Source organism: Mustela putorius, unplaced genomic scaffold (genome assembly GCF_011764305.1).
Source record: "Mustela putorius furo isolate JIRA1106 unplaced genomic scaffold, ASM1176430v1.1 tig00000179_pilon_pilon_pilon, whole genome shotgun sequence".
Taxonomy (NCBI): domain Eukaryota; kingdom Metazoa; phylum Chordata; class Mammalia; order Carnivora; family Mustelidae; genus Mustela; species Mustela putorius.
In genome coordinates this window covers 8687036-8714000 of record NW_025421305.1, presented here as the reverse complement: position 1 = coordinate 8714000, position 26965 = coordinate 8687036, and the positions used below count along the sequence as shown (strand labels likewise).

The window sequence follows — 26965 nt, the reverse complement described above, 5'->3', positions numbered from 1 at the left end:
TGATGTGTCTGGAGAGCCATGGTTGTGAGATGTGGCGGAGCACAGGGTCAAGGAAGGCAGGCTGGGTGTGCAGTGCTTGCTGGGACCGAGAGAATAGGACATGACTCGAGCCAGGAAAGTCCTTGAGTGTCGCGTGAAGAGCTTCTACACAGTTATATGGGTCACATCCCCTGCGGATATGCTGAAAGCTGAGGGCGTACACGTTCATATAAGCTTTGTAAGCTGTACAGCTGAGGACAGTGAAGAGCCATTGTTAGGGTTAAGCAGAGAGAGAAGGAATGAGATAACAGGTACCTACTTGGACCAGTTGCTTTTGCACTGTTATATTTAGTTTTCCCATTAGGCACAGTAATTATTGATGACAAAGCTGAGAGTCAGTGGGCATAATAACATGCCCTTGGTCATGTTTACACCAAGTGCTAGAGCCAGGGTTTGTAACCCCAGACCCTGTACTGTTTCCAGTCTCAACTCTACCAGATGCAAGTTGTAGGGCCATGGGCAAGTTATAGAATTCCTTTGAACATTAGTTTGTTCATCCTTAAAAATGAATTAAATGTTTATTTGCATTCTGATAAAAGTTAAGTGAGCAAAATTCATTGAAAGTACTTACATGTAATGAGTTTTCAATACATGGTAGTTGTTACTATGTATTCATAGTTACTATGTATTGATATCTTGGCAGAAATAGACCCATAAACGTGGTTGTCTCTTTGAGGTCCATGGGCACTCTCTACTCAACCAGTGAGTGGTCAGTCCCTCTAGGACTACCTTTTACATTCTCTGGTCTGAATCAGTATTATATTCCTTAGACTCTTCACTCAGTTTCTCCGAGTTAATGACCACAGCTTGGAGATCTGACGACCCACTTTGCCTTTGTTCCTTGACTGTTAGCTGCTTCTCTGTTCAACGCCAGTCTTCATGGTATGAGCCTTCCTGGCACCCTGATCCTGATTTCACTTTGCTTCCTTCCTTGAAGGTTTGGTTTTGAAGCTTGTATTTGGTTCCCAAGTACAATTTACTCAGCAATCAGGGCCTAAATTCCTAAGCCTGGCAGTTCTTGCAGTTGTAATCTGCATCATTTATGCTATAAGTTTGGATCTTCTTTCAGGATCATACCAAAACAGAATTGGATGCTTGGAAGATTGTTCGGGTCAGTGAAAACTTCCGCGTCATAGCTTTGGGCTTGCCAGTGCCTAAGTACTCTGGGAATCCATTAGACCCCCCTCTCCGTTCTCGATTTCAGGCCAGAGATATTTATTATCTACCCTTTAAGGTAAGTATGAACAAGGATAATTTATTTCTTAAACAGATTTTCTATTTCTATTTGGTTACTATAAAAATGTTACTATGTTTTTATGTCCCTCTCAGTAGTTAATGGAGAGAAAAAGAGAGTGAAGAAAATCTCTGGAAACTAGGGAGAAAAATTATTGTGGCGTTATCTATCTGATGGATTAAAAAAGGCTAACTTTTAGAAAATGACATATATCAAAAATTATTTTTTTTTACTATTACTTAGTGTCTACTTAAAGTTTGAAGTGTGCCTATAAAAGTTTCCCTTTAGTCTGTTACATTCCTTATTGATTTGGTATGTTTCTATGTTATTTTAGGACCAACTTAAACTGCTGTATTCAGTTGGAGCCAATGTTTCTGCTGAGAAGTAAGTATTTTAGCCACACATACACACATACACAGATACACATACACGTGCACACACACACATTTATATAAATATCTGGACACTTCACATCAAATTTATTTATTTTATCCATTGATGAATTGGTTAATTCATCCATTCAATAAATACTCTTTGAAGAATTTTTTAGTAGTTGCAGTAAATGCTAATGATAAAGTTAATAAGACATGATCCTTGAAGGCAAGAAATTCAAGATATGGTAGAGTTTAAAGATATGGGACTGTATTAGTTTAATATTGTATAGTAGGGGCCATAATTTCAAAAAGGCATCAGCATTTGAGATGAATAAATACACTTTTGCCAGATAAAGATTGGAATTAAGGAATTCTGAGAAGTTATTTTTAAAGCATGGGGTATGAGAGTGTATGCCTTGTTCCTGAGGCTATAGAAAGCTCCTTGTGGCTGGAATTCAGGTTTGCATTGAGAAGGGTGGGAAGGGAGGCTGGCAGGATAAATGTGGGCCAGGTTGTGGAAAGTCTCACATATTGTCATATTTTAGAAATATATCTGGGGACTCCTGGGTGGCCCAGCCAGTTAAGCATCTGCCTTTGGCTCAGGTCATGATCTCAGGGTCCTGGGATCAGGCCCCATGTTGGGCCCCCTGCTCAGTGGGGTGTCTGCTTTTCCCTCTCCCTTTGCCTCTTGCCCCAACTTGTGCTCACTTGCTCTCTCTCTCAAATAAATAAATTTTTTAAAAAATCTTAAAAAAAAGAGAAATATATCTGTATATTTAATCAGCTTCTGAGTTTTATTTATTTATTTTTAAAAAGATTTTATTTATTTATTTGAGGGAGACCGAGAGAGTGGCAGAGTTGGAGAGGGAGAAGCAGATTTGAGACCGGGCTCTGTGACCCAAGCTGAAGGCAGGCACTCAACTGGCTGAGCCATGCAGGCACCCCAGCTTCTGAGTTTTAAATGGAATATTATAATATGAAGCTGTTGTTTCTTGAGAATTTAATAGTAAGTATCATCTTTTAGATTAAATAAGTTGGTTCAGCTGTTTCATATTTTAAAAATGAATACATTTTATATATTCAAGCTATTAGGATAACATTTAACATCACTTAATTTTTTTTTGTTTGTTTGTTTAAAGATTTTATTTATTTATTTGACAGGCAGAGATCACAATTAGGCAGAGAGGCAGGCAGAGGGAGGGATGTGAAAAGCAGGCTCCCTGCTGAGCAGAGAGCCCGGAGCAGGGCTGGATCCCAGGACCCTGGGATCATGACCTGAGCCAAAGGCAGAATGCCACTGAGCCACCCAGGTACCCCTAACATCACTTAATTTTTCTCCCCTAGAATTTCTCAGCTCCTGTCCTTTGCTACCACTCTCTGTTCCCAAGAATCTTCTACTCTTGGACTTCCAGATTTTCCTTTAGATAGTTTACCAGCTGCAGTTCAAATCCTGGTATGTATAAAATAAATTAATGATATGTATAACCAAATTAATGATGTGTATATTTTGTGGCAAAAAGTACATTTAAGAGCTAATCCTTGGGGATTGACCACTTCAGTTTGTCTTGTTGTATTTTATAAATATTACAAGACCTGAGCTTACTTGGCTGCAGCGCAGTAAACTGTACAGAGCCCAGCTGCATATTTTGAGCCCTTGAAGAGCTTCCAGCTTTATTGCGGGTATCAGGGGGAGGCAGGCAGATGTGCAGCTCAGGGAAAAGTCCACAGACGGAGGGAGGACTCAGCCTGAAGAGACACGAAGAGCTGGGAGAGGCATGTTGCAGGTAAGCTTTGCCTCCACCTGGCCCACTGAGGCAGGGAGCTGGGGCGTTCACACTTGGGCACCAGCAGTCATTGCTCGTCGCAAGGGACACTGATTCCCAGGCACTAGCTGCTCTCTTGGCCTGGAGCAGAGCTGGCTTCAGGACTTCAAGGGTAGTCTTCTTTAATAGCCCTGCCTCTGCTGGCTGTTGGAAGGGAAGGGTGAGAGGCTTAGAAAGGATAAAAACAGATCTGAGGGCTTTGGTGGAGCATAGACATTGTCCACTACAATTTCGAAGAGATCATGACGGTAGTGTCAAGAGTGGTGGAAATGCCCTCCATACAGGGGGCACAGCTCGTACAAAGCTGTTGAATCACAAAAGGGCTTGTTAATTTTGAAGAATGCTGAGTCCTATTGCTAGAACAGGCATGTATGGTGAAGAGAGAGGTTAGAGCTTTCGTGTGAAGTGTTTGCATGGTGAGTGCAGTTGTCTGGATTTTGTAGTGGGGAAGAAGGGGCCCACTAGGTATTATGAAGTAGGTGAGGTGTATAGTAATCAGTTATATATTGGAGGAAGATACCTCTGCTGGCAGGGAGGAGGGATGGGGAGAGCAAGGTGGCATAAGGGGGAAACCGTAACCATTAGTGAGAGATTTTGCTAAGGAGAGCATAATCCCAGGTAGTAGGGATCCTAAAATAAAAATAAAGTAAAATAAAATAAAATAAATAATATATAATAATATGTAGTAATAAAATAAAAAAAAATAAATCCAAGAGATTTATTTCTAAACTATTGTTGCTATTTGTTTATATATCCTGAAACTGAGTAGTTTTCACAGGTATTGTTTACATTGCTCTATATATTTAGAACAGGATTTCTCCTCCTATTTATCATATCTCCTACATTTTGTTCTTTTTGTTTTTGCTTGAAACTTTTTACTTTGACAATTCCCAAATCTAAAAAAAAAAGTTCACAAATAGTAAAATGAATACCCATAATCCCTTCAACTAGAGTCACTAGTTTTTAGCATATTGCCACATTTAATTGCCATCTCTCTTTTTTTCTGAACCATTATAAAGGAAACCGTGGTCAGTATTCTTATATACTTCAGTGTGCACCTTATAAGAAGTAGGACATTCTGCATGACCAGAACCACTAATCATACCCCTCAACATGTTAACAGTAATTCTATAATATCGTCTGATAGACATATACCAAAATTTCTCTAGTTGTCCCTTTTAGTAGATTTCTGAAAGCAGAGTGAATGGAATTGAGAAAGCAGTTTGATTTGGGGGAAAGTTTTGAGAGTAATAAAAACCTTCTAGCTTGTAATTTATAACTGTGAAAGTAAGTACATTTGTGTATGAGAGTAACTCAGATTAGGAATAAAAGTGAAGGAGAAGGTACTTTGGGATGAGTATGGTAGGGAAATGTGTTCAGACATTTAGTTTCAGATATGCTGAATGGGGGTCAATGGGATATCTAGATTCCTGTCTGGGTAATTACGAGTTCAACTCTATAGCTCCGCAAAGTAGGCAGGATCAGAGACAGAGACATGAGCGCCATTAACAGATAGATGGCAAGTGCAAGGTAGGAGTGGATGAGCTTACCCAGGGAAAGGGTGTAGAATAGGAAGAGAAGAGGAAGTAATGAATATTTACTTTTATAGACTTCTAGAAAATATGAGAAACCTATTGTTATTATTTATAAGGCAATTTCAGTGTCATAGGCATTTCAGATAAATTTTCTGTGATTGTTTTAGATGTTCCTCATTCCTATGTATTTTTGCTCCTAATAGGATTCCTTTCCTATGATGTCAATCAAACATGCAATCCAGTGGCTTTACCCATACACTATTTTACTAGGACACGAAGGGAAGATGGCTGTGGAAGGTGTTTTAAAAGTAAGTATCTTGGGACACCTGGGTGGCTCAGTTAGTTAAGTGTCAGCCTTCGGGTCAGGTCATGATCCCAGGGTCCTGGGATTTAGTCCTACATCAGGCTGCTTGCTTGGCAGGGAGCCTGTTTCTCCCTCTGCCTTCAGCTCCCCCTGCTATGCATGCTCTCTATGTCTCTCTCTGACAAACAAATAAATAAAATCTTTAAAAAAAAAAGTATCTTATATGTTAACTAACTTGAATTTAAATTAAAAAAAAAAAAGTAAGTATCTGCTTTGCTTTCCTTTCCTTTCCCATGTCTCTTTTCATCCCTTCTGTTCCCATCTTCCCATTTCTCGCTTCCCCCTCTTTCCTGCATTTTTCTTTCCATCTTTCTTCCTTTCCCTTGCTTTTCCCTCTCTTTTTTTTCTAGGCATGGAGGCACTGGCAGGCCAGTGATAGTGAAGCATGTACAGAGGTGACTGGTGTGGTTGGGATGTTGACTACATTGAACAAAAAAAGTAAATCAATTGAGCAGATGGGTCAATATATTGAGGATTATGAGAGCTGTGTTATTTACTGTTGGAAAAATAATTTATAAAAGTAGAAAGGGAGAAGGAAAGAAAGACTGCTGTGGTGTTAGATTGGAATTGGAGAAATCAGAATGAACTCTTTTTTTTTTTCAATATATATAAACAGAGTAATAGATACAGATAGTGTGTGTATATGTGAATGCAAACCCATACTTTCTAGTTCTCTCCTCTACAAAGGCCTAAAAACTGACGATCCAGTGGCAGTAATCATGCCAATTGCCGAGACATTGGTTTCTAAATACCACACTTTCTAAACTAAAAGTAATCAGGACTCCTAGGAAGTAGGGCTGGTTCGGCATCAGCACAGGGGAAGTATACAATGAAATGAACTGGGATCATCTTACTGTGCCAGAAAGTAAGGAAATGCCTACTAAATGATGCTGATGTGCCAAAGTTACAGAGGAACCAGCTTGAAGTGGCTCCCATAAGTATCAAAATAAACAATGATAACTGTTGATTATAAGCCATTGAACAGAATAGGAATCTCTAAGTTCATATTGATATAAATGAATATATAAATACAAGGGGAAGAAGAAAAATCTCTTGAATAAATGCAGAAGGAATTATATAAACAGAAAAATCACCATTTGGCAACCATCAGTATGGTAGTTGATTTAGGCAGAAGGTCATCAAAGGTTTTAAAGCTAGTGGGTGGAGGTTCTGTGAAGGATAGGATATTGGGGTGCCTGGGTGGCTTAGTCAGTTAAACATCTGAGTCTTGATTTTGGCTCAGGGTCATGAGAGTGAGTGCCACGCGGGGCTCCACACTCAGCAGGCGTCTGCTTAAGATTCTCTCCCTGACCACCATGCGCACACAGGCACGCACACACTCATATTCTCTCTCCCTCTCTTCAAATAATAAATAAATATCTTCCCAAAAAAGTATAGGATATTGATATAATGTAAGAATATCTCCTACCAAAATGCTCAGTTGACTACAAAACAAGAAAATGATAACTTTTATGGTAAATGCCAACTTGACCAGGTGGGACAGATATTGTGTCCGTCCTAAGTGTTGAGGTGAGAAGAGCTCAGCCTCATTTCAGGGATGTTCTGGATAAGGATTCATGATGTGAATTTGGCCATTAGAAAATATGGTATAGATCTAGGCTGAGGTTTATAATGAAAGTCCTGTATTTTTTAGAATTATCCACTCCATAAAAGAGAAAAAAAACTGAGGAAACTACTTCAGTTTGAACCTGACTAAAGAGATATGATAGCTAAATGCAACGTGTGCTCCTACATTGGATCCTGGACCACATGGGAAAAAGTGACATTGGTGACAGAGTTAGTTAAACTTGAATATCTGCTATAATGTGTTTCAAAAAAAATTAAAAACAAATATAACTAATCAATTATTAACTTGCAAGTAAGCGCTTTATATAAAACTATGGAAGTGGCTAATGAAGTTATTTTTATTTTAAGTGGTTCATAATATGGAGCATGATTTTCTTTTGAAGTATGCATAGCATAATTTTCTTATTATATTGTTTAAAATAGTTTTCTAAAGGGCCGGTCACAATATATGATATCTTATAACTATATATTTGAGCATGTTGACTCTTGGCAGATTGACTTACCCAAATTAATTCCTTTTTATGAAAGACAGTTTTTATTTTTCTTTTACAGTTTGGCTTACGGAGCAGATTTCTAAGAAATAGGTAGAATGTGAACACTAGGTTTTTTTCTATGTGTATAGGCCCTTCATTTTCTGGAGGCCAGGATTTTACCGACCTGGGCAAATAGAGTGGTGTTTGTTTCTCCTCTATCCCAGAATCTACAAAGGGGGTACACAAAGAAGTATTCTTTATGTGGGTAGTAATAGTGAGAACTCAGAAGTAGATTCTAGGTGCTTTAGCAGGTTTTTCTCCACATTATCAGCTAGCCAAAGAAATATTATTTTCATTGATTGTTGGTGTCAATAACAATATAATAATAATAATAGTAATAAATAAAACTTATAAAAAGCTCTTCCTCATAGATGCTGAGAACTATAGTTGGGGACAGACTCTAAATGAAAAGCATAAAGAAGCAAGGGGAAAAATATAACTAGTTCACTTTAAGATTTATTCTCAGCACTGAAAAAAAGAACTAGAATTCGTCTTTAATTTAATCAACATCTGAACTAACCTGGCATTGGTCATTGAAATAGAGCACCTAGTGTTTAAGAAAAAGGTGGTGATTCCTGATGTGCTCCCTTGATGCCCATCAGCACAGTACCCAATTCCCATGGAACAAGGGTAAATAGTCAGGGATAAAGAAAATGTCATGGGGAGGTCTGATAAAATGAAGCAATGTAAACTTTTTTGTGACACAACTGAGAGAAGATATTCAGTGCCTAGAAGAGTCAGTTATGAACAAAGGTATTTATTTTTATAAAGAAGCCACTTGGATGTGTTTCCGATCTCTGATTTTAAAACTAGTCCTATAAATTAGACTTCTAATGAAGATGGCAGAGTAGGAAGATCCTACGCTCACTTTGTTCAGTGGATACAACTGGATAACACCCACATCAGTGTAAATAACCCAGAAAACAATCTGAAGACTGGTAGAACACACTCTCCGCCCGCAGCTAAATGTGGGGAAGAAGCCACATTGAAGTGGGTAGGGGGGCAGATATGTGGCAGGGGTTACATGGACCTGGGAGACTGTCTTTGGCAGAGAGGGACACCTTGGGCTCAGAGAGGGGAAAAGAATAGGCCATCACATGAGGTACCCCAGGCACCAGAGACCTGCACAGGGAACATTTGGCTTTGAAAACCAGAGGGGCTGATTTTGTGAGTTCTTAAAATTAGCAGGGCTTAACACCTGGAACTTGGAAGATCTGTGGGCTCAGCTCTGGGAGGGTGATAGGAATCTGAGTGCTCACTCTTAAAGAGACAGTATACCAAATAGTTCCACAGAGATGCAGCATTGAAACAGCAGTTTGAAAAATACTGGGGTATATGGGAGGGAGATTTGTTTACTAATTTCAGAGCATGTGCTGGAGAAATAGGGGTGCTTGGAAGACCTCTCCAAGAGCAAAATTGCTGGCAGGTATCATTTCTTTCCCCCACTTCCCAGCCTAGATACATGGACACCTTCAAACACCAACACACCCTACCTAACTTGGTAACAGTGCACCCTGCCCTGTGTTCTGTGGACACAGCTCCTCCCAAACATCTTGGCCATAGCACACCCAAAGTAGTGCCACAAGTCTGGCAGTGTGCAAGCAGCTCCAAGAGGTATGAGCACCACAACAAAGTGACTCTTGCTCTGAACTGCCCCAGATGGCTCCAGCCTGGTCCACTAACAGCACAGGGATCAAATCTTGCCTACAACAGGAAAGGAGAGCCACTGCAGATGACTGGATTGGAGGCAAAAGTGGCTCCGCCACAACAGTAGAGTGCACACAGTACACGTTGCCAGGTTCTGGTGAACAGGGGACTTTGCACCACAGGGCACTATGGCGTCTCTTCTTTGTAAGGCCACTGCTTCTAAGAGCTGGAGATGTAACTGACTTTCCTGAAACATGGAAACAGATGCAAAGAGTTAGACAAAATGAAGAGACAGAGGAGTATTTCTCCAATGAAAGAACAAGACAAATTCACAGCAAAAGAGGTAAACGAAATGAAAATAAGTAATAGAGAATTTAAACTAATGGTCATAAAGCTACTCCCTGGACTAAAGAGTGGAGGACCTCAGCAAGACCTTTAACAAAGAGAAAACAAAAACCAACCAGAGATGAAGAATTCAGTAACTGAAATTAAAAATACATTAAGTGGACTAAATAGGAGATTAGAGGAAGCAGAAGAATGAATCAGCGGCCTGGAGGACAGAGTAATAGAAGGCAATCAAGTTGAACAAGAGAGAGAAAAAAATAATAGAAAATGAAAATGGGGAACTGAGCAACACCATCAGGCATAATAACGTTTGTGTCATAGGGATCCCAGGAAGAGAAGCAAGAGAAAAGGGGGCAGAAAATTTATTTTGAAGAAATAATAGCTGAGAATTTCTTGAATCTGGGGAGAAAACAGAAATTCAGATCAGGAGGCACAGAGAGCACCCAACAATATTAAAAAAAAAAAAAATCACTCACCACAATCAAGGGTGATTCAATATAAATCAATCAACATGATATATCAACATCAATAAGACCAAGGATAAAAACAGGATCATTTCAATAGATATAGAAAAAGCATTTGACAAAGTACAAATCTGTTCATAATAAAAACCCTTAACAAAGTAGGTTTAGAGGGAACATGCCTGAACATAATAAAGGCCATAAATGAAAAGCCCACAGCTAACATCATACTCAATGGTGAAAAATGGAGTGCTTTTCCCCTTAGATCAGGAACGCAACAAGGATATCCACTCTTGCAACTTTTATTCAGCATAGTGCTGGAAGTCCCAACCATAGCACTCACACAACAAAAAGAAGTAAAAGGCAGGGGCGCCTGGGTGGCTCAGTGGGTTAAGCCGCTGCCTTCTGCTCAGGTCATGATCTCGGGGTCCTGGGATCGAGTCCCGCATCGGGCTCTCTGCTCAGCGGGGAGCCTGCTTCCTTCTCTCTCTCTCTCTCTGCCTGCCTCTCAGTGTACTTGTGATTTCTCTCTGTCAAATAAATAAATAAAATCTTAAAAAAAAAAAAAGAAGTAAAAGGCATTATATTGGTAAGGAAGAAGTAAAACTTTCACTATTTGCAGATGACATGATATTATATAGAGAAAACCCGAAAGACTCTACCAAAAACTACTAGAAGTGATGAATGAATTCAGTAAACTCACAGGATACAAAATCAATATACAAATATCCTTTGCATATCTGTACACTAAGAATAAAGAAGCAGAAGTAGAAATTAAGAAAGCCCCATTTACTGGGACGCCTGGGTGGCTCAGTTGGTTAAGCAGCTGCCTTCAGTTCAGGTCATGATTCCAGCATCCTGGGATTGAGTCCCACATTGGACTCCTTGCTTGGCTGAGAGCCTGCTTTCTCCCCTCTGCCTCTGCCTGCCACTCTGTCTGCCTGTACTAGCTCTAGCTCCTCTCTCTGACAAATAAATAAATAACATCTTAAAAAAAAATCCCATTTACAATTGCACCCCAAATTATAAAATGCCTAGGAATAAACATAACCAAGGAGGCAAAAACACTTGAACTCTGAAAACTATAAAACATTAATAAAAGAAATTGAAGATGACACAAACAAATGGAAAACCTGTTCCATGTTCATGGATTAGGAGAAAAAATATTGTTTAAATGGTCATACAACTCAAAGTAATCTACAGATTTAATGCAGTTCCTATCAAAATACAAACAGTATTTAGAACAAGCGATCCTAAAGTTTGTATGGAATCACAAAAGACTCTAAGTAGTTAAAGCAATCTTAAAAAAGAACAAAACTGGGATCACAATCCCAAATTTCAAGATACATTACAAAGTCATAGTAATCAAAGCATTATGGTACTGGCACAGAAATAGACACATAGATCAAAAGAATAAAATAGAGAACCCAGAAATAAACCCGCAATTATATGATCAATTAATCTTCAACAAAGGAGGCAATAGGCAGCGGGAGAAAGACGGTCTCTTCAACAAATGGTGTTGGGAAAACTGGAAGCTACATGCAAAAGAATGAAACTGGATCACTTTCTTACATATTTAAAAACAAACGCAAAATGGATTAAGGACCTAAATGTGAGATCTGAAACCATAAAAATCTTGGAAGAGATCACAGGGAGTAATTTCTCTGACATCAGCCATAACAACATTTTTCTAGATATGTCTCCTGAGACAAGGGAAACAAAAGCAAAAATAAACTATTGGGACCTCATCAAAATAAAAAGCTGCTGCAAAGCAAAGGACACAGTCAAGAAAACCAAAAAACAAACTACTTAAATGGGATAAGATATTTGCAAATGACATATTCAATAAAGGGTTCGTATCCAAGATAAATAAACAGTTTATACAACTCCCCCAAACAACACCAAAACCCCCAAACAAACCAATTTAAAAATGAGCAGAAGACATGAACAGACATTTCTGCAAAGAAGACATACAGATGGCCAATAGACATCTGAAAAGATGCATGGCATCATTCATCATCGGAGAAATGGAAATCAAAACCACAGTGAGATATCACCTCACACCTGTGAACATGGCTAAAATCAAATACCCAAGGAACAGCAAGTGTTGGGAAGGATTTGGAGAAAAAGGAACACTTACACAGTGTTGGTAGGACTGCAGACTGGTGTAGTTATATATACAGTGGAATATTTATTACTTGGCCATAAAAGAGAAAGATGTTGGCCATGGGTGAAGCTAGAGAGGATAATGTAATAAGACAAGTAAGTCAGAGAAAGACAAATACCATATGATTTCACTTATATGTGGGGTTTAAGAAACAAAACAAATGAACAAAGGGAAAAGAAAGACTAATAACCAAAAACCTGACTCTTACCTATAGAGCATAAACTGATGATTACCAGAGAGGGGTGGGTGGAATAGGTGAAGGGGATTGAGGGTACACTTACCATGATGAGCACTGAGTGGTGTATAGAGGTGTTGAATCACTATATTGTACACCTGAAACTAATATAACATTGTATGTTAACTCTACTGGAATTAAAAAAAATCAGCTAGTCATACAAATGAGTTAAAGTTATAGAATACCTTTAAGGAGTTGAGTTTTCTAAAGAAAGTAGCTAATACTCCTTCATTTTGTTTTATCTTTATTTTGACCTTTATAATTATGGGGAATAGAGAAAAATGACTGAAGGTCTATATTACAAACAAAAACCATCTAAATTTCATTTCAGAGTCTTAAAAATGAAAAGGGAATGATATTACTTAGATAAGATTAGAAAAAGTGGTTATCTTTTTTTGCATTAATAATGTATATAGCTAGTTAAGAAACAGTACTTCTTTTTCCAACTTCTTAGTAGATAAATAAGGGTGGGTGGAGAGCTTAAATTCATTCATCTGAACCTAAAGAACTTTCATTTTATACTATTATTGCACACTGATGCATGCAACTAGATCAGAATGTTAAATCACTCACCTTAAAAATGGTAGCAGTCTAGTGATTGGTGTAATTTTTGTTATCTGTCCTGGACAGTCCATTTGGCCCATTTGTTATTCTAAGTTTCTCTATTTTCTCAAGCTAATATTCACAGAAAACCAAAATTTTATATGTCCTCAAATAATTTTGAATTTAGAGGTGAAAATTAAGGCAATATTCTTGAATTGGAAAAAAAAATACTGAACTAAGAATTAGAAATATCTGTTGTAATAGCAAACCAAGAATATACATATGTACACATAATAACTTTTCCTTGATACTCATTTTCTGACCTGCATTGTTATAGAAGTTAATGGATAGTTGAATGTGAATTAGATATCCATTTGAATTCAGGAAAAATTATTACTGAAAATGCAGTCAGCTAAAATTAGGAAAACCTTTTTTTTTCCTAAGCAAGCTATAAAAATAGCTAAAATGTCTTTCATTCCTTGGATAGTACTCATCATATGATGTTGATACTCTGAAAACATGTTTCTGTATTCATAAAATTACTCCTAGATTTTAGTTGACATCTTAAAGAAAATACTCTTCCTCTGAATCTGCTATCCTTTGAGAATGGTATACTTTTCTTACAGTGTAGTAACAAGTTCATTTGTCTTCTAGTACCATGTCTTGGCTCTCAGTCCTTCTTAGGTAAGACTGAGTGGGTCTAATAGACTTGAAAACATGGGTATAGATCTGGAGGTGTTTTGATATTGAAGATAATACTTGAGAGTTTGTAAAGTACAAGTATTAGTTGAATTGGTCACATGGATGGAAGAACCAAAGAGGAGCATATATGGTGAGAAATCCTGCCTGAAGATTGAACACTAGAAGAGCCAATGTTTAAGGATTGGACAGTGTGCCAAGAACCTTCAAATAAGGCAGAGGAAGAGCAGTCAAAGCATACAGATGGTTTGTAGTCTCAAACTGGATTAGATTATTTAAAAAGTGAGCATAGAAAATACAAAAGTTCCACTCCTGAAGTACCCTGATGTGTACTGGTCAGGTAAATGAAGAAAAAGAAGAACCTGCCAGAAAGACTGAGAAGGAAGGAGCAATAGAATAGGAGGAAAACTTATTTATTTATTTAGTCAGTTAGTTTGGCAAATAGGGTATTACTGGTGAGCTTAGCAGGAACAGTGCTCATGGAGTGGTGGGAATGCCAGCCAAGAAAAATCAGTGGGCTGAATAGTAAATCAGAGATGAGGAAAGGAGACAGTGATGATCTACTACTTGTAAAATAAGTTTGGTGGTGAGAAGCTGGGTCACTCAAGGATTATGTAGAATCAAGAAATGACATTTTGTTTGTTTCTTGAAATGGGAAGACAAACATCTTCATAGGAAGGAAGGATGTAATCTGTGGAATACATGAATATCTATGGAAATATGGTCTAGGAGAGACAGGAAAGACGTTTCCAGAGCACCACTGTGCCTTGGTTTGGAAAGATCGAAGAACATATTTTTCTATCCAGCATCTGGAATGATGGAATTATCGTTAACTGAGATGGAGAAAGCAGACTTTCAGTGGCTTTTCATTCACTCATAATTAAAGCAGAAGTCCTTTCTACAGAGATGGTGGGAAAAGAAGTGAGGATTGATGGAAATATAGAAGATTTTTTTTTAAAGATTTTATTTATTTATTTGACAGAGATAGATCACAAGTAGGCAGAGAGGCAGGCAGAGAGAGAGAGAGAGAGAGAGAGAGGAGGAAGTCCCGATGTGGGACTCGATCCCAGGACCCTGAGATCATGACCTGAGCCGAAGGCATCGGCTTAACCCACTGAGCCACCCAGGCACCCCGAAATATAGAAGATTTTTAAATTAAAAAAAAAAAAGAAAAGAAAATATAGATGATTTTGAGGATTAAAGGGAAAGGATTTAATTTGATTGTTCATATAACAAACGTTTATTGATCACTGACTGTGTCCCATGTATGATTCTAGGTTCTGGAGGTTTGGAGTAAACCAAATAGATACATTTTAATTTTGCTGGTGGAGTTTATATTCTAGCAAAGAATGGAGGAGTATGTGCCTGAAGGCTCTGTGGTTGGTTGGAGGAGACCTGAAGATGACCTGCTGACACAGGAATGAATTGGTTCGGATGACTCCTAAGGGAGAGTAGTGTTAGTTTGTATTAGTTGCTGATTGGCTTTGGGAAGGAGCCTAGCAGAAACCAAGGGCTACATACTTGTTTGGTAGCCAGGAAATAAGGTATGGAGAATTTCTTTTTTAGTGCTCCACAGCCTAGAAAAAGGTATAAAGAAAATGAATACTTTGGAGGGACAGGATTGGGAATTGTGAGGGAGAGTATGGAGGCTTTGCAGATCAACATATAATTAATATTTCCTTTTATTAAATTATATTTCATAGTTCAAATAACATAATCTGAAAGAAAGTGTTTAAAAAAATACATGAGAATTGTTTGTTTAATTGACATTCCAGAATAGGAGCTACTCATTAATGTTAAATGGTAAAGTAAATGAACTTTGGTTTATTTGATATTCTACTTCTTGCTAACATGTAGTCTGTGAGAATTATATATGTATTTTATTCCTCAGTTACCTTTTTGATTAACAGTCCTTTAAATTTCCTATGCCAGCAGATGGTAATTCATCTTGCAACTTGAGTTCTTTTACTATCTTAGGGTATTCTAGCCTACTATTTTGATTCTACTGAAATATTTTAGCTTGAATTATTTATAAGGACATAACCAGTTATAGCACGTGGTTCAAGGCATTAGTGTTCCTTTTGGGAATACAAGTGCTCTGCAGTCAGTCTTTTATGAAGTTAGGCTGACATTATTATAGGTGGGGTTAAGAACATGCCTTTAGCTAACATATTTGTTTTCTTAGAATTTAACAGTTCTGGGTTCTAAATTCTAATGAATTTAATTACTTTAATTACTTGACTAAGGCCTTACTCCATTGAACCTCCCTTTAAATACAGTGTTAACTTTTTTTTGCATGAAATTAAATTGTCAATAATTGTTATTGTCTATAGCACAAAAGGAGCCCCTACCGAATTATGTGATACTCTGAGAATTTGCATGTATAAAAGGCATACTACATAAGACTTACATTTTTTAATGGTAGCACAAATAGACAATTTTTCTTAGGCTTGGGTAAAGGAATAAGTATTGTCCTAAGTACTTCTGACATCAAAAAGACTTGAATTGGGTTGTTTGACTTAGAACATTGAGCTTGAAGATAATTTCTTCCCCTAAATCTATTTTCTGGATTTGGGTCATTCTGCTGAGTAAGCAGTGATCTGTTCTTGCATTGAGGGTCAGTTCTTTCACTATAGTGCTAATGTTCTAAAACTAAGGTAGGATTTTGACGGGGGTGGGGACCATTTCTGCCTGTTAAATACTAAAAATGAGTTAATCTTTTCATATCTAACATGCTGTTATTCTAGGGCATAGGATTTAATTAATTTTCAATTACTATTCTCATTTTCCATAAATTTGTATTCTTTGTGTGCATTCTTTATATAACCAGCTGGAATGAGAACTATAACCAAGCATTAGAGCATTGATAATTGGTCCACATGGAGAAAGAATCAGTGGTCTTGGTGTTTTACATCCAGTTTGACAAATACTGAGAACATACACCAAAGCAGGCACTGTGCCAGATACTGTGGAAGACTGTTAGAATTTATTGTAATCAGTTAGTCTAACCACACAAGCAAACAGCGGAATGGTGTCCAGGAAGTTCTGGCTTCATGAATTTCAGGCAACATTAACGTAAGTTGATTTAAGAAGTCAACCAAAATAAGTCTTATTTTACTTTAACATGTTGTCAAGAGTCTCATCGTCCTTTCCAGGAAACTGGAACCTTTGATTAACAAGAAGTGTAGGCTGCAGACTGTTACCAGCTCAGGAGTTCAGCGACTCCCTTTCCTGTCATTTAGTAAATTTTAGGAACTATTTGCATATCACCTGAGTAATTGGCTTAAGGAGAATGGCATTTGTAAAAACAGGAAGAAAGTTGTCATTACTTTTTTACCTCTACTTTTATACTATAGAGTGAGTTTCAGTTCTAAATGGTATCCAGAAAACTGGATATCCAGCACTAACACTAAAATAAAAAGTAAATCACACAATTTTCTTGTAATTTTGTAGCGCTTTGAACTCCAAGATTCAGAAAGCTCTGTGCTTCCTAAAGAGGTGGTGAGAGTGGAGAGGCTGACGGAGAGTCCTGCCCCCCAAGCTATGGTCACTGTCCAGATAGCAGACAAAGAGGTGACCATTCAGGTAATGGGTTGAGCTTGATACTTTCTAAGATGTGCTTTGTTCCGCCCATTTTTATGACCTAATTTGGTTTTTGATCTCCTTGTAAGCCTCTGGTTCTGTAGGGTCACATCTGTATATCTGTATCTTTATCTATCTGTGTCTCCACAGTCATGTATATTTGTAAATTGGAAAAGTTCAGGAAAAACATAGGGATAACCTTTCATCGAAAACCAAAGTTGACTTCTGGGAAAATCATATCAAGTACTGAATAAAGCATTGTGTATTCCAAGCCCTTGGTAAGAAATAGTGTTTTCAAACATATTTTAGGAGCTAAGGAACACTCTTTTCAAATAAAATCGTTCTTAGCTACATGCACTATTTAAAAGAGGAGCTATTCTAGTTGTGCAGTGTTTAGAAGAAGAGAAGGATATTTGGTCACAGAACTCCATCTGCTTGCTCTGCCTCCCTTTCTTGTAACCCTTTGAGGGCCCTGAGAACCCCAAGAAGTGATGAGATACTGTCCCTAGAAAACAGAGCATGAAAAACATAGACTTAAATGAATTGTAAGTGAATGTAGGAAAGAAAAATGCTTGCCTTATGTGCCAGTGCACACTTTAATTATAAACTTTCAATGTGCTTTAATGGGATATTATTAATATTTATTAATGTTGCTATATTTATTCATTCGTCAAATTGAACGTTGATTATGTCTACTATAAGCCAGGGTCTGTATTAAGAATTATTAGTGCCCATTCTGTATTAGTCACTGTATTTGTCTCTTTGCATATATTATGCCACTAAATCCTCCAATAACCCTGGAGGCAAGTTTTATTAGGTCCATTTTATAGATTAGAAACTGAGATGTAAAGAGGGCAATCAGTTCACTCATGGTCACCAGGTAAGAAATGTCATAGATGAGATTTCTAAACATGATCACTTTCATTACACTCTTCTGTCTCCTTCAGATGAATGACCTTTCTAGGCTGATGGTCTCAATAGAGACAGATGAGTAAGGGCCGCATTGGAATGTCTGTGGAGATATAGAATGACCTGAGTCTTGAGGGATGACGTAGGAATTCTCTAGTGACTCAGGAGTGGAAAGGTGATAGGACACTTTAGGCAGGTTAAACGGTATGTCCAGAGGCATGAGATATGAGCAAGATTTCATTATTTACTTCCCTTTGGTAATGGCTTTCTGACCTCATTGCCTTCAGGCTCTTCCAGTCCACCTTCTATGTCAACACCAGAATGATCTTTCCTAAACTCAAATCTGATCTTGTCGTTTTCAAACTTACAGTTCTGTAGGGTTCATGTTGTGTACAGTATGATCGAGTCCTCAGCAGAACAAGGAAATCTTCTCACTGTAGGGTCCCCAGGAGACTAATAAGGAGTAGTTGGGAAACAAAAGAAGTAGGTGTGAGGGATAGGAAGAGAGATTCTAAGAACAGGTGCTTCTGAGTGGTAAACTCAAAGTGGAAAAGGATTTGTAGACATGGATTTTAGAAATCAGATCATTGGTGACTTTGGAGAGTCCCAGTAGACTGACTCTAAAATTCAGTACTTAGCACTGGAATTTGGACAAAAACCTTCATTTTCAAGTAGTGATATTATTATTATAAGTTATAAATAGCCTAAAAATGACATGATTCTTATGAAAATATTTGACAGCACTGGGCTTTAATTTTAGAGAGATGATTGATTTGGAGGGCTGATGGTAATGATCACATCTGTGAATGAGAAAGTAGTTGTTGCTCTATTGAAATATCAAAACCAGTATAGAATTGAATTGAGCAGGGAATTATTAGGGGCTTCTAAATGGCAGTTATGTGCTTCCTTTTACTAATGCTTTGAGAAAAACATATGCATATTATATTTACTTCTCTTTAATTATAGGTGCCAGCTGGGACCAGGCCAGTAAATCAGCCTTGTACATCAGACCATTTTATACAAACTTTAAGCCATAAACAACTACTGGCTGAGATGATGCAGTCTCATATGGTTAAGGACATATGTTTAATTGGAGGAAAAGTAAGAATAGCAGTTTCACTGTAGATTTCTCTTTGCTGGCTTTTGGATATTTTGACTTATCCCTTGAATGATTGTATTTCCATTTGTAGGGTTGTGGAAAAACGGTCATTGCTAAGAACTTTGCAGATAACTTAGGATACAACATAGAACCCATCATGCTCTATCAGGTATGAGACTCATTGTTAGCACTTGGATTATGAACATACATATGTGGGCCATCAGTAGAACTTAATGAGTATTCTTCCTTGAGTTATGACCTGTTAATTTTGATGTATATAAATAACAACAATCAAATTGGGATACAATGATAATTATTTGGAAACTTTTGAAAGTGCATTTTAGGAGATCTCATGTGCACAACATATCGGGGTCTGCTTTTCAAGAGAGATGTAATTTATCTGCATGTGCACACAAACACAGAACACATTTAGTAGTAATTTGAAAATCTAAACAAAATGGCAGATAATTAGGTATTCATTGAATAGACTATTTTTTATTATGGAAAAATACATAAAATTTACCATTTTAATCATTTTTAAGTATATAGTTCACTGGAATTAGGTGTTATGTAACCATCACCACTATCTATTTTCAGAACTTATTATTTTCTTTCCTGTATCTCCCTCTCCCTTTCACCCATTTTGTCCTTCCCTCCACCCCCTCCCCTCCGGCAACCACCAGTTTGTTCTCTGTGTTTACAGGTCTGTTTCTGCTTTTTGTTTGTTTATTCATTTTGTTTTTTAGATTCCACATGTAAGTGAAATCATATGGTATTTGTCTTTCTTTGTCTGACTTATTTCCAGAACTCTTGTATTCCAAGTTCTATATTCATTAAACAATAACTTTCTACCCCACCCCCCACCCCCACCCCAGACTCTGGTAATGTCTGTATTACTTTCCAGTCCTTATGAGTTTGCCTATTCTAGTTACCTCTTTTTAAATAATATCAAACACTTTTTGTCATTTTGTCTCTATTTTACTTAGAATGATGTTTTCAAGGTTCATTCATGTTATAGGACATATCAGAATTTTATTTCTTTTCATGGCTTGATACTGTTCTATTGTATGGATATACTACTTTTTGTTTATTCAGATGTTGATGAAAGCTCTGGTTGTTTCCACCTTTTGATTATTGTGAATAGTGCTACTGTAAACATTGGTGTATGAGTACCTATTTGAGTCCCTGCTTTTAGTTCTTTTAGGTATATACCTAGAAGCGGCATTGCTGAACCATATTGTAATTCTGTGTTTAACTTTTTGAGGAGCTGTTAAACTGTTTTCCATAGAAGCAGCACCGTTTTGTATTCCCACCAGCAGTGTGTGGAGTGGTAACTCCTTGTACTTTTGATTTGCATTTCCCTGATGACTAATAAGATTAGGTATCTTTTGATGTGTTTATTGGCTGTTGTATGTCTTATTTGGAGAAATGCCTATTCAAGTTCTTGCTTGTATTTCAATTGGGTTGTCTTTTTGTTGCTGATTTGTAGGAGTTCTTTAAATATTCTGGATATGGGCACCTGGATGGCTCAGTGGGTTGGGCTGCTGCCTTCGGTTTAGGTCATAATCTCAGGGTCCTGGGATCGAGTCCCGCATCGGGCTCTCTGCTCAGCGGGGAGCCTGCTTGCCTCTCTCTCTTCCTGCCTCTCTGTCTACTTGTGATCTCTGTCTGTCAAATAAACAAATAAAATCTTTAAAATATAAATCTTTAAAATATATATATATATATATGTGTGTGTTTATATATATATTTTTTTTCTGGATAATAACCGATTTTCAATCATGATTTGCAGATATTTTCTCCTATTCTGTAGATGTCTTTTCACTCTTAATACTATCCATTGATGCACAGAAGTTTTTAATTTTGAAAGTCTGATTTATCTTTTGATTATTGTTGCCTATGTTTTTGGTGTTATATACCATAAATCTTTGCCAAGTCCAACATCATGAATTTTCTCTCTGTTTTGTTCTAATGTTATAGTTTTAGGTCTTACGTTTAGGTCTTTGATCCCTTGGTCCATTTTGAATTAATTTTTGTATATAGTGAAAAGTAAGGGTCCAACTTCAAATCATTTGGATGTGAATATCCAATTTTTCCAGCACCATATGTTGAAAAGTCTTTTCCTCATGGGATAGTCTTGGCATCCTTGTCAAAAATCAATTGACCATATATGCCAGAGTTTATTTCTGGGCTTTCTCTTCTATTCCCTTTGTCTGTCTGTCCTTATGTCAGTTCCACCCTGTTTTGATTGCTATAGCTTTGTGGTAAGTTTTAAAGTCAGGAAGTATGCAACCCCAACTTTGTTTTCTTTTCCAGGGTTGTTTTGGATATTCAGGGTTCCTTGAGTTTCTATTTGAATCTTAGGATAAGTTTTTCTATTTATGAAGAAAAGTGCTATTGAGATTTTGAGAGAGATTGTGCTGAATCTATAGATCACTTTGGATAATATTGTCATCTTAATATTAAGTCTTTCAATCTGTGAACATGAATGTCTTCTCAGATATTTGTCTTCTTTAATTTCAGTAATGTTTTATAGTTTTCAGTCCATGAGTCTTTTATCTTCTTGGTTAAATTTATTCCTAAGTATTTTTGAATAGATTATTTTTGTGAATGTACATGTTGTATATAGTATGAAAAAAGCAAACTTACAGTTGGTAATTTTATAGAGTAGAATTTTCTCGCATGTATTTGTTTGTAATGATACCTCCTAAGATATTTTTATCCTGCTAATTTATTGATTCTATATTTTAGTCTTTGGGTGGTTATGATATCTTTTTACTTCTAGTAGAGTCTCTGTTTCTATTCTTTGAACAATTTTTGAAGTAGATGTGATATTATTAACTTACATTTTAGGTTGTATTTTGCATTTTTTGTTTATTCTTTAATTAAGCTTTCTTATTGTTACTGACACTAAATATACTGAACATTAAGATTATTTTTATTTTTGAGAAATGACATTTAAACCAGTTACTTATTGTGACTTTGGGTTATAGAAAATGTTGGCAGTTCATATTTCAGAGTGTTGAGAAGATTCCTTTCTGTGCTGCTTTAGGTTACTTTGTGCCTATTGGTTGAATTGGCCAGAATTTAAATAAAATCTATGAAGAAGCATATGATCCAAGTTTATGAAATCATGAAGAAAATAAAGGTGATGAGATTAAAATAGTAGCCTTGGTTTTTAGATATAAACATGTAGAGAAAAGAAAATAAATTTCTACACTGTACAGGAGATGGCAAGTCTTGGAACCCACTGAAAATATATTTTGAAATGAGTTTCTATAAATTGACTGTAGACCTACTGGCTTTTTAAAGAGAATTAAGGAAATTGGGAGAGGGAGTTTATCTTAAACTTTAATGTATGGAAGATGCCATGAAGAATACCCTGCTGTCATATAGAATCACTCCTCTTGATGTCTTTGCAGAGATCAGAAAGCAGATGGTTAGCTCACTGTGCTAGTTCATATGTCTCTGCCCTTACATAGCTCATGTTAGAAGTGATCTGAAGATGGCATTTTATCACCTTACCAAATGCTTAACTATCACCTTTCTATTTTCCAATGCAAATACTTTTCTACCAAATAATGGGTGGGGCCCAAATCATTAATTATTTGTCACATTAGTTATATTTTACTCTCTATTTTATATTCCACTTAAAGTCAAGGATAAATACAAGCCTAATCTATTTCCCAGGTGCTACTGCATTCAACTCATATGGAGAAGACCTTTTGAGGATGATACTTCTTTTCTCTATAACTCCAACCTAATTTATTATTACTATTCTAATTTGTTTTTTCTATCTTTCTAAAATTAGACACATTATTATTTTCTCCACATTAAAAAAAAAAACTGCCATTCTACTGAAAGCTGAAAATAATTTAGCTTTATAAATTTTTCCAAATAATACTGTTTCTGTATTAGGTTTTTGTAGTCAGTTTATGGTGATTTGGTAGTGCTTAATTATCCTAAGATTATATGCTTGAACTGTGAAAACTATGGTCACCTTATTCTGCTATTCATTAAAAAGAAGAACCAAGCAAGAGAGTATATATGTATTCACCAATTCAAATCTCAGCTCTGCTGGAAAATTACCCAAAGTATCCTGCCAGCGAGAATGTTTTCTTTATATGTGAAAGAATTACTTTAAGAGACCAAGAACAGATTTCTTATATATTTTTGGAGAGTGACAGCAAGCTAATAAAAATACTATTTTAATGTTTTTTGAGGGGGGTTGTTTGTTTTTTACTTTCTTGTTCAGTTTGTTGATTGATGCATAAACAAAGGTAGGAAAATTCTACCATTAAAGATTGGGGAAACTGGCACAGAGATAATTATGCAAATTAATTGCATATTCTGGAAACCCCTTTTCTAATTTTGCTTTTCTTCTAGAAATATCTAGAAGAAAAGTGGTTTCTGAAAGCATAGACTTCAGAAAAGGATAAAGAAATATAAAAATATAGGTGAGATTTGATTCCCTCCCTCTCCATATAGATTCTTTCCTGAACTGGATCAAAGCATAAATTAGGCACTGTATGGTCATCTGCAGTTTTGTAAACTGTTAATCAGTTGGTTTTCATGATAGAAGCCAAGCTCCTGAGATCAAATATAAGACCCTTTTTTGTTCACATTTTCATATGTAGAGCTCATTGATCTCTATGGGAGAGAGGAATTAATTTAATAGAATTAAAGATGGGTTTGGATTTTATAATAACATAATCTATATTAATGAAAAATTTCTGAACGTTTGAGCCAACATAGAGAATTTAGTGGGAATAAGTAATCCAACATCTGTTTTCCTAGAAGATGTGAAGATTTCGCTGTTATTTGTACATGTATAAAGCTACACTTAATCTGTGGGTTTTGCTTTATTTTTAGACTTGGCTATTTTTAGAACTGGATTTCATATGAAGAAAAAGAAAAACAGAGCCTTAACACAAATTTGTGGCAGTACATAAAATAAGTTTTATAATAGGTTATAAAAATCTTAAATCACTTGGCTCAAGTGTTAGGTCAGATTCTTTTAACTGGTTATTCTTTTTTTAGTGTTGAAGCCAGTGATTTCATAGTACTGAAGAAATCCAAGTTATTATTCTTTTCCTTCACAACAGATAAAGGCGTGTTTCCAGATTTCTTTCCACACCATCATAAACAGCACCAGATCTGAGATATCTTTCTTTTGTTAAAGTACTAGTTGGATTAAAGCCAAGTCAACTCCGATAAAAATTTTAAGAACAAATAAGTTCATGGCACTTTTAATGAAAGTAATCACTATCTAAAACATACTGAAATGTTAGAGTCATTTTTAATTTTTAGCTAAGTTTTTCTTCCTATAGCTAAACTCAAACCAAATCCTTTTTTCCATCTTCCATCTAATCTACGATCTCTACTTCTTCCTGTTTATCCAAATACAGTGGAAAGTCTCCTCCTTTCATTCTCTGTCCTTTGTTGTTACTGCTCTATGTCTTGGATTTATTTACTCACTTCTTGTCTTTGCCTTGACTTTGTACTTTTCTCTCATCAGGATTTTAAGATAGCTGTATTCACTTAAATGATTAATATTTAACCTTGAGGCTGACTTTCTACATGATTCCGTGTAGCTCCTCTTGTTTTCTTGATTCCATATTTTGCTACCATCTGTCATCCTTCCTGTCTTCTTTGTATTTTTTCTTTTCCCACCTACTAACCTTCATAAGGCTATCAGAGATTTTACTTACCTCAGCTCCTTCAAATTTCTTCTATTATAAAATTTATTTTTAAAGAACAATATATGTCATCATCACATAAGAACTTGAAAATGGTTGACTTGAGTAATCCTTTTCAACTCCCAGGATTACTAAGGCTCCTGTCTCATGTCTTCTTCAGATTCTTCTTTTTAATGATGTGGCTTTGACTCCTACCTCCTTTGAATAGAATGTGCTTTGAAATTTATTGCAGTCCATCAAGGTATAAAATTTAGTGCATGTAAACATTTAAAGATTAACAGAATAAAATTTCCCTTCTAATTTGAAGGGATGTTTTTATTCAATATGATTCCATATTTCTTGCCTGTAATGTCAGAGTCATGCTACATGGACCAATAACTAAATGTTGTTTGCATAATTTCATAGATAAGTTATTGTGCATTATGCTATTTATAATTACAAAATTATAAGTATTATACATCGTACGGAATAGTTACCTCAGTAAATTTCATCAGGGTACTAATAAGCAGGAGGCAGTTGCACACACAGGGAATTTTACAAGTCAAATTGTAAAGCCACAAACTACAGCTGTACTCCACAAGCTACTTCAGAAATATATTTTATTGGAAACAGAGTATAAATGACAGATATCATTTGTCATAAATGACAGGTGTCAGATATCACCATTTTTGGAAAAGGCAACTCAAGATTATGCTCAGCTAATTTCAAAGTGGCCATTGTGTTTATTGCCTGTGTTTATTTATTACATTTCTTCATTTTAGAAATGAATAATGAATACAACTCATATACATCAAAATTGTTTTTAGGCACAGGTATCATTTCTTTCCTTAACTCGTTTTTAAGATTTTCACATAGTGCTTATGCTTTATTTTTATGTAAAAATGCCACAAGCTTTATTATCCATGTTTTGCAGCTTCAAAGAAATGAAGTAATAACGTCTCTAATTATTTGAATGCACACTTCATACCTCAAACACACGGGAAAGCTAGTTGTTTCATGCAGAAGTTATATAAAGAAGCAGTTTTAGAGTGCTAGCTAATTACTTCAATAAAAAGCCAGTCTCTTGTCACTTTAACAAGAAAAAATATCCATCAAACATATAATTTAAACAATAGGTTGAATCAGAAGATGTGGTAATATAATGGGAGGGTTCTGTGAACATTTCTAAAAACAATTTGTGGCTGTTATTTAGAACTGAATATATACTCTCTTCTTCTGGAGATTTAATTCAGGATGTATTTAGAAAACAACTCATTTCTCTCTTCTAGTTAGCCTGAACAGCATGTTTATGCACATTCTGTTACTGTCTTCCTATTCCTTTTATGGGCAATTAAGGGCTTTTTTTTAAAGGAGAGCCAAACAAAGGGGTGATACTACTCTATATCAGGGTTGATGACCTCTTTCTTTAATGGGCTGGATCATAAATATTTGGACTTTGTGGGCCAAGTGGACCCTCTTGAAACAACTCAACTCTGCTCTTGCAGTAGTAAAGGAGCCACAGGCAATCCGTGACTAATGTATCTGTGTTCTACCTTATCACAGTTTTGGTGTTTTTTTTTTTTTTTTTTTAAATATTAAATTAGGGACACCTGGGTGACTCAGTCAGTTAAGCTGCTGCCTTTGGCTCAGGTCATGATCCCAGGGTCCTGGGATCGAGTCCCACATCAGACTCCTTGCTCAGCAGGGAGCCTGCTTCTCTCTCCACCTCTGCTTGCTTGTGCGTGCTCTCTCTCATTCTCTCTCTCTCTGACGAATGAATAAAATCTTTTAAAAATATATTAAATTAAATTTTTATTTATTTATTTGAGAGAGAGAGCAAACATGAGTGGGGGGAGAGGCAGAGGGAGAGAGATGAGCAGACTTCCCACTGAGGAGGGATACACGGCTTGATCATGGGACCCCGAGATCATGACCTGAAGGAAGGTGGATGGATGCTTAACAGACTGAGCTACCCTGGCACCCCTTTGGTGTTTTGTTTTTAATTCAGGTTTTGGTTTTTGTTTTTTAATTGAGGTGCAATTCACGTATAGTAAAATCATACAGTAAAATTTGTGTATGTTGCAAATGACAGACACATTTGGTCATATAAC

The 26965-nt window shown here is 36.5% G+C and overlaps 1 protein-coding gene across 2 annotated transcripts in view; it reads left to right on the top strand.

Annotated features, from left to right (window-relative positions):
* VWA8 (von Willebrand factor A domain containing 8) overlaps window positions 1-26965 on the top strand; it is a 325814-nt gene that overhangs the window by 58815 nt on the left and 240034 nt on the right. For both annotated transcript variants that reach the window (XM_004759284.3, XM_045076623.1), the window contains 7 exons: window positions 1109-1273; window positions 1608-1657; window positions 2992-3100; window positions 5209-5313; window positions 17040-17171; window positions 19044-19178; window positions 19268-19345. In XM_004759284.3, the coding sequence (XP_004759341.1) occupies window positions 1109-1273; window positions 1608-1657; window positions 2992-3100; window positions 5209-5313; window positions 17040-17171; window positions 19044-19178; window positions 19268-19345 (774 nt within the window). The remainder of the gene's footprint in view (window positions 1-1108; window positions 1274-1607; window positions 1658-2991; window positions 3101-5208; window positions 5314-17039; window positions 17172-19043; window positions 19179-19267; window positions 19346-26965) is intronic.